The 8,756-nt window shown below is 45.8% G+C and overlaps 1 protein-coding gene across 1 annotated transcript; it reads right to left on the reverse strand.

Annotated features, from left to right (window-relative positions):
- Positions 1-4,260: 4,260 nt before the first annotated feature.
- On the reverse strand, positions 4,261-5,508 carry LOC310822450 (general transcription factor II-I repeat domain-containing protein 2A-like; the record flags this gene model as incomplete). The annotated part of the gene is made up of 1 exon (XM_083694787.1): positions 4,261-5,508. One exon carries the CDS (start codon positions 5,506-5,508, stop codon positions 4,261-4,263), a length of 1,248 nt encoding a protein of 415 aa, XP_083550913.1.
- Between the last annotated feature and the right edge of the window lie 3,248 nt (positions 5,509-8,756).

Genomic DNA, 8,756 nt, shown 5'->3' on the forward strand with positions numbered 1-8,756 from the left:
GAAGCAAGACATTTAATTATAATGACAGTCCGACTGTCTGTTTTACACATGCTGTGACCAAAGAGAAAAATGATTTAGACGCCTTGAGGCCACTATCGTACCAACTCTGTTTAGACGCATTCCCTTCAAACACAAATCAATAGGCAAAGACAAAATATTTGCACAGCCAATATTTCCCTCAGTTTTACTCCTTACAGCTTTGCATTTATTTCTTAATCAATTGATTTCTTAAAATATTCTTCCCAAATTCGTGAGGCGATATGCCAACTAGGAGCCGTGTCCACCAAACGCGTTTTTGCCTCCAACAATGCGGAGTGGAAGAAGACGTGACTGTTGTTGCTAGGCAACCTCATACCGTGCTTTAGCTGTCAAGGTGGCTAGCAACGATGAGTGATTATGCAAACGTGAACTTCGTATACATTTCTATGCAAGTAACAGAGTAGCTTGCTAGCAAGAGGGGGTGAAATACATTTAGAGAGTGTTTGTTTCATATAAAAAGAGTAGATTTATTTCAGAAACTGTAGTGGAAGACATCCTAATTTTCCACTTAAGTACCCGCCATCTTGTAATGTTTTTGTTTGTCGCTCCTCCGTCAATTTGATTGGTTTCTTGGCCCCAAGTGACGTTGATGCGAGGCGCTCCACTCCAAAGTAGGAAACAATTCAATATGAGAGCAGCAGTCCGCTAAAAACAGTGAAAGCTCCTAGCTCTTTCACTGACTCATCTTGTACCGTAGTTTCATCGGTAAATACTTCCTCCTAATAACCTCCTGCTTAGCCCCCCTCCCTGGCTGTCAGAGCCCTAGCCTGGGCCACCTCCTGCTTAGCCCCCCTCCCTGGCTGTCAGAGCCCTAGCCTGGGCCACCTCCTCATACTCAGAAGTTGTCACTGTCCTTTATTTTCTTACACCTGGGTGACCTCCTGCTTAGCCACCTCCCTGACTGTCAGAGCGTGCCTGTAGAGACAGTCTATAAGACTGTTTCTCTTACAGGTGTCCATCTTTCTGGTCTTGGTGACCTCCAGCAGGCTAGCCATGGCCAGGGTCATCTCCTTCCCTGCCTGGGCTTGGCCTGCTAGGGCCAGCAGGTTGGAGGTTGTCAGGAATTCTCTCTCCATCTCCCACTGCTGTGTTTCTTCCTGGAACTTCTCAGAATCCTCTCTGGTGCTTTGCTCCATGTCCAGCAGGGTAGCTTTGGTAAGGACCAGAGCCTCCTCAGCTGCAGCCGTCTGGAAGGCCCTTATCTGGTCCCTTGCCTTCCTGTTGATGTGATGACTTCTGATCCCTTTAAGCAACATTGCCATCTATAAGCTGTTTGCACGACTATGTGTGAGCATGGTATCGTTTCTGTACCTCTCTTTCGTAGAAAAGCACATCAGCAGTCTGCTCTCTCTGCCGACAGACAGACGTGCTGGTGGTCTCCACAACCTACAGGTCACTGTACGAGAGCCAGCTGTCCGTCAGGTCCCTAGGGCCACCGTCAGAGTAGACCTCATTGCTGACGTAGTGTCCTACAGGATCCCCAGAACACAAAGTGGAGAGGCCACAGCAGGACCAGGTCCCAGTCAGGACCTGTAACCCCCACAGTTCTCACAGCAGCACTCCAAGTCCGTCTCCTACAGGAGAAGGGAGGCGGAGAAGAACACACTCGCCAGGTCTCACGTTAGACAATATGAGAACTAATTGGATTATTCAGGTATGACACTGGCCATCAGGTAGAGCTGTAGACTGTCACTCACAGAGCCTCCAGGCACCAGATCCAAACTGGGAGTAGTTCTCCTGTTTATAGGGCTTCATACCACAGCTATGGCCATTTTGACAATGTACAGCTGAAAAAGCAGTTGTGTGTTTGTCGTCTATGAACATTCCTATTCCTGTGTGTGTGTGTCACCTGCGGCATGTTCTGGTGCACTTCATCTGAAAGCCCAGGTGAGTTTCAACAGGGCAAGAATAGGTCACGCCCACAGCTAATGCCCTAGCCTGTAGTGCTGGGGACAGAGCTGACAGCTGTGACAGAAGATAGCTGACAACCTCGTGGGCATCCTAAACAAACACACACACAAATGCAAACACATACTGTAGCGTTAGCAAGTGGAAAAGATGGAAAATTCACCAACAGTTAGAGTATTAACCTTGTTGAGACCAGAAAGCCTGGTGAAATCTAAAGTTAAGGATAGTTGTATGGTCCTCTCTCACCTGCTGACCACTCCCCAGGAACTCAGGTGCGTGGGTTGACACTGAGCCCTTCAGTGCCCTGAGGAGGGTCTTCTTGTGGTCTTTGCTGTTAGAGAACCGGGCCACACGGTGGTCCACCAAGCTCCTGCAAAACCCAGACAGAGAGAAAGGGGTGGACATTCAGCTTGTAGTAGGGAATATCAATTTGTATTGGTGTCTACTGACCTAATTGAGTTGTACAGCTATTGTGTGTGTGTGATAGAGAGAGATTGTGAACCTGATGATGTTATCGGAGGGGTCCAGAGTCCACACTCGGTGCTGTCTGCAGAGGTCCTGGCAGAAGCTCATCAGGCTGAACAGACACTCGAGCGTAGAATTCATGTAGCAGGTTTGTGCCAGGTTTGGTTCCCCGAAAAACAACGTTTGAATTTCATGTCTGAACACATAATTTGACTGACCACATCATGTCACTCTGGTGTGTATTATTGAGTCATTATTTTGTATTACATAGTTTATGTGTCCTCCAGAATAATATGTCACCATCGCTGACATACTACTTACCCTAAGCAGACGACCTTGGTGAGGGCCACAGCCTTAGCTGCCAGTGGTGCAGTGGCGATGGACTCAACCATCGGGGCAGGGGTGGACATATCCATCTTAGCAGGGATGGACTCTACCACCAGAGCAGCAGTTTGCACTTCCTGCTTAGCGGGGTGGGCTTCTCTACCTTGGCAGGGGTGGGGTTTTTCACCTTGGCAGGCGAAGTATCAGGGGTCACCTTTACTTTGTGGCTCCTTGTGCTGACACTGGTGCTAGGGGGAAATAGTGAGATCATTTAATTCCTTTAATTCATTCATTTAATTAATTTTAATTGAACAATAACCATGCTCTACTCCATACTAAATGAAAGACTGTGTATTTGTGCTCTTTGTGGATGCTCAATGCTAAATCATTGTTGACAAAGTATTTCTTAACTTCGTGGTTCCTACCAGCTACCACAACTTTTTCAGACTTTTTTTTAACACGACTCCTCTGTTTTTCAGGAGGAAATAGAAATGGTTAAACAATGTCGATCAAGACGGTACGGTGATGTCGCAGCTACTCTGTCTGTTGCCTTTCCAATCAAATCAAAATAGAGGTTGCAGTCCACATCAACTGACACAAGTGTAGCAAACAGGGCTAGCAACTGCTTCACTATTTTTCCTATTATTGCCCCATGCACAAACAAAAAGCATCACTTTGACTGGAAAAGGAAAATTAAAGACAAGAATAACTTATTTGGTGGACATTACCTCGCAATAAGACTGAGGCAACTACAATTGCATCCAAGTATCGTAACCCAGGCTTAAGGCTAACTAGCATAGACACAAAATACTAAATTAATATTGTTTAGAATAAATACAGGAGTATAACGAAACCTAAAAATTCTGGATTGAGCAACGTCATATGGCTGTAGGGACCAAGGCTGGATCACCCCCCTCCCCCCCACTTTCCTATGTTGGTGTCTTTCTTGCTTTCCTCTTCACAAAATCATCCATTAGATCTGACTGTCTGACTGTCATCCACTAAATCTGACTGTCAAAATCTGTCTGACAAGGTCTGACTCTATTGACATAAGAGACAATGAGCTGAGACGTGTTTGGCACATGCTATGTCCGCTCACCCTGGCAGTTTGTCACTGGCAAAGAAAAATCCTAAGTGCCATGAAAACATTAGGAGACACTGACTGCAGATTAAGTGCCTGCAACGTCTCAAGCAATTTAGTTGGGCACTTCTCACCCTCTCAAGGCTGGCACAAATCTCAAGGCTGGCACGATCCTCTTCACGCGCTCCCTGGCTGTCTGAAACCCTGCAAGCTTGTAGAATAGGGCTCCTGGCAGCTGAGAGGAAATGGAGAAAAACTGGCCTCCCTGATGACCTAGACCAGGGGTCTCAAACTCAATTTACCTGGGGGCCGCTGGAGGTAGAGTCTGGGTGGGGCTGGGCCGCATCAATTATTCCACAAAAAAAGGGTTTCAAGTATTCCAAAAAAAAGTACAACTGATTCAATCTTTATTAATAACAGTTCAGAACATAGGCTTCTCTTACCTACTCCTTGCTGCCAGAGACCTGGCAGCGCTTCCTCTTACACAGCTGAGCCACATTTGGCTTGAGGGAGGAAGCAATTGAGACCCTCAGTATGGCTTGAAGATGCTCACCACTAAGTTTGGACCTGTACTTTGACTTGTTAAAGTTCATGGTGGAGAAGAGCTTTTCACACAGATATGTGCTCCCAAAAAGGCACATGGTCCGCTTGAACATCCTGGAAAGCTCAGGGAAGGTGGGGGGCAATTCTCTCAAAAATTGTCCAAGCTTGTCTGCTTTTCCACTCACCTCCCTGAACTTGGCTTTGAGTTCAGAATTGCACTGCAGGTCAATTAGCTCCATTTGAAGCACAGGAGGGGCATCTTGCACATCGAAGGAGAAGGGGTCAGCAAAAATTTGAAAAGTGGCTCTGTGTGTCTTGAAGTCTGCAAACCTGTGATCAAATTCCTCCTGTAGCTTTACAATGGCATCAGCATACTTCTCACCACTGAATGGTGTGCCCGCATCCATGAGTGCCTTGCATGCTGGGAAATGGTAGAGGTTTGTCTGAGAGAGCTGGGCTTTCCATAACACAAGTTTTGTGGAGAATGCTCTGACGTTGTCATAGGCAGCACTGACAAGCTGCCCCTGGCCTTGTAAATTCTTGTTCAGTACATTCACCTCCTGTGTGATGTCAACAAGAAAAGCTAAGTCCATGAGCCATTTGGGATCACTTAGCACAGGAACAGCCATCCGATCCTTCTCCATGAAGGCTTTCACTTCTGCTCTCAACTCAAAAAACCTCTTCAAGAGGTTTCCCCTGCTGAGCCAACGTACCTCGGTGAAGTAGAGCACATCCTCATATGCTGACTCTATTTCCTCCAAAAAGGCGCGGAACTGCCAGTGCTTTAAGCCCCTGGATCTGATATGGTTGATGCATTTCACAACGACAGACATCACATTGTCAAACTTCAGGCATTTGCTGCAAAGGGCCTGCTGATGGATAATGCAGTGCAGAGCAATGGCCTCCTCCACACCCTCCTCTTCCAGTTTTCTTTGAACAAGTGCCACCAGTCCATTTCTCCTCCCTGTCATTGATGGCGCTCCGTCGGTTGTCATTCCAGCAAACCTCTTCCATGGTAAACCGGCATCCACAATGGCATCACACAGCTGGCGGAATATCTCCTGAGCGGTGGTCTGGCCATGCATTGGAGTCACTGTGAGCAACTCCTCCATCACTTCAAAATTGTCGTCAACACCACGGACATACATTGCGAGCTGCGCAGTGTCAGTGATGTCTGTGCTCTCATCAAGAGCAACTGACTATGCACGGAAATGTTTGGCTTTCTCACGCAGTTGATCGTATATGTTACCTGACAGGTCAACAATGCGCTCTGCCACTGTGTTGGCTGAAAGGCTGATGTTGCTAAACTGACCCTTCTTTTCCTGACAGACTATACTTGCAGCCTGTAACATGCACTTTTTGATGAACTCGCCGTCTTTGAATGGCTTTCCCACCTTAGCAATCATCTCACTCACCACGTAGCTAGCTTCGACTGCCGCATCACTCTCTTTGCTTGCTTTCTTGAAAAAATCTTGTCGCCTCAGTAGACATGTTTTCAAATTGGCGACCCGGTCCCCTCTCTCATCTCCCTGGTATTTTGCATACTCCTCAGCATGTCTAGTTGAGTAATGACGTCTGATGTTGTATTCCCTGTGCACCGCAACTTTCTCTGTGCATATAACACGTCGGGGTGCCCCTGTGCTCAACGAAAAAATATTCTGTCTCCCATTTTTCCTGAAATTGTCTGTGCTCGTCGCCAACCTTTCTCTTCACGGCAGGTTTTGAGAAAGACATGACTGGGGCTGGGTGACAAAAATGTAAATTTATCAATCGTGTTCTCTCTCAGGTGTTTAAGTTCAAGTGAAGTGTTCAAGTTCAAGTTCAAGTGACTAACGTTGCTAATTCGCGTTGGCTAACTTGTCAAAAACACCACCGGAAGCTGTCACGAGCCTGAGCTATGGTAGCCCATAAGTGATAAAACGACTCGGCAAAAAGGTGCGTGTGAGAAAAACGCGCGGGCCGCACTAAACTTTGATGTCAAGTAGGGGGCCACAAAATACACCCGGTCTTTGGTTTATCAGATTTTCCCCCCTCTCCCCTGATGATGTTCTAAAACTGATCACATCCAGGCGGGCAACCGCCTGCCCCCTCGATCCTATCCCCTCCCCCTTTCTCCAATCCATCTCCAAAAACCTTCCGTTCCTTACCACCTTAATAAATTCCTCTCTATCCACAGGATCTGTCCCAGCTGCCTTCAAGACAGCCAGAGTCAAGCTTCTCAAGAAACCAACTCTTGACCCATCTGCTGTCCATAACTACAGACCGGTATCCCTTCTCTCCTTCTTATCTAAAACCCTTGAACGTGCTGTCTCTAACCAACTGTCTCACTACCTCCTTCAGAACAACCTCCTTGACCCTCACCAATCCGGCTTTAAGGCTGGGCACTCTACTGAGACTACAAGTTTCTCTCCTGTTTAAAAAATTCCTTCTTCTAGCATCGTGACTACCAATAGCTCTTGGTCCGAGCATTGATTGCTTTATCTTATGATGACTGATGGATAGATGATTCACTTACTTAAACAAATGTATTTGTTGTAAGTCACTTTGGATAAAGGCGTCTGCTAAATGCCATAACTGAAATGTAAAATGTTGTGACTCTGGTGAAATGCAATTTAAACTGTAATTAACTTGAAACTCATTACAAATACTAAAATGTGTCTCTTATCTGTCTCCTGTGCCCACATTGTATCCATGAAAGAGAGTGAAGCACAAGTGCATATTTGAGCCCCTCCACCACTCAGCTCCAACGTCTGGTGAGAAAGTGGCTCCAATTGTTGTGATTCCTTGTGATATGTACGGCTGAAAATGATGTATACATAACCAGAGACACTCTGAATATATTTTTGACTACTTTGCACCTTTTTATACAGAATCACTTGTTTGAAACTGCAGAAGTGGAGAACTTTGGATCTTTGTGCCAGTCTTTGGTCTGGAAACACCTGGAGAGACTTTGTTTTTCTCAGTCAGACAGGAGGGGCTATGATGGGGTCAACTATCAGTAGAGAGTCCTGCCATCCTTTATCACAATGAACCTCATAAGATTATCCTACTATATATATTAAGCAACACACACCAAAGCCTGGAATATCCATATCTACACAGATGGGAAAACCCAAAGGATTCCACAGGGACATGGCATACAGGGGATGGGGGTGGAGGGGGCTATTCCCCTGTGGGCCGCCCCTTGTGTTAGGGCCTACTCCTTCACACACACACACACACACACACACACACACACACACACACACACACACACACCAATGATACCATTCCTTTTTCCAGTCCATGCATTACATTGAGCCCGTCCTCCGATTTCTACCTCCACCAGCCTCCCCTGCTATGGCCATATGCTATCTAAGGGCATAATTATCCGTAATAGCTCAACCAAGAACAGTGGTGAAGGTAAACTGACCTGACCCCCTGTCCAGAAACAAACCCGGTTGTTGGCAGATGATGGGCACATTCGCTCAGCGAAAGGGTGGGTGAAGGTGCAGGCTTTTGCTCCAACCAAGCAGCAGCACACTTGACTCTACTAATCAGTGAATCATAGACTTTCATCAAGTGTTTTATTCATTAAACGAGGTGTGTTCTGGCAGAGTACGATTATTAGAAGATTAGCCCAAGCCATTGATGACTAAAATAAATCCTAATAAACTGAACTAAAGATTAAAACAAAGACATTTAAAGGCCTACTATAATTTGAATCAACTCTGGTCCAGATGTCAATGCTAGAGATGCTCTCCTCTCAAAATCAAAAGCCTTTCTTGTGGAGCGTTCATTCGTTTGATCCTCCATCTGGCCAGAAGGTGGCACTGTTGTTTAAGAAACCAGACCTCCCAGTCTGGAATAAATCCACAAAAGTCTCAAAGCTGCTAAAGGCCAAAGTAGAAACCAATTGAACTAACTGCTAAATCTCAAAGATAAGAAAATGTAGGGAAACGTTGCTGTGACATTGCATTCCTATGTTACACCATGTTCTCAACAACTCACTAGGGTGTTTTTCCTATGAAGCTTATTGTAATATTGTGTTTCTCAGAGTGTAACAGATTATTATTATGCTTCTACTTGCCATAGTCATGTTATTGTTGGACTGATTATTTGTTATTGTTGGAATGATTATTGGGACTAGCCCCTGCAGACTTAAATCTTCAGTGCAAGTGAAAAGGATAGACCCCAGTGTTGGGGAGGAGTTCCACTACATGTAGTTCAACTATCAGTTCAACTGCATTTTGCAGTAGCTTGGTGGTCGTTAAACTAAATTAATATCCCAGTCGTGTTTCCTGTAGTTAACTACTTTGTTGTCATGTAATTGTGTAACTGTTATTCCAGCCCTTGAACTTTCTCCCCACTTTGCTCCACCTTTCTCTCTCCCAGTGATTTCAGTCCCATGCTTTCT

This window comes from Argentina silus (assembly GCF_951799395.1).
Source record: "Argentina silus genome assembly, chromosome: X".
Lineage (NCBI taxonomy): Eukaryota > Metazoa > Chordata > Actinopteri > Argentiniformes > Argentinidae > Argentina > Argentina silus.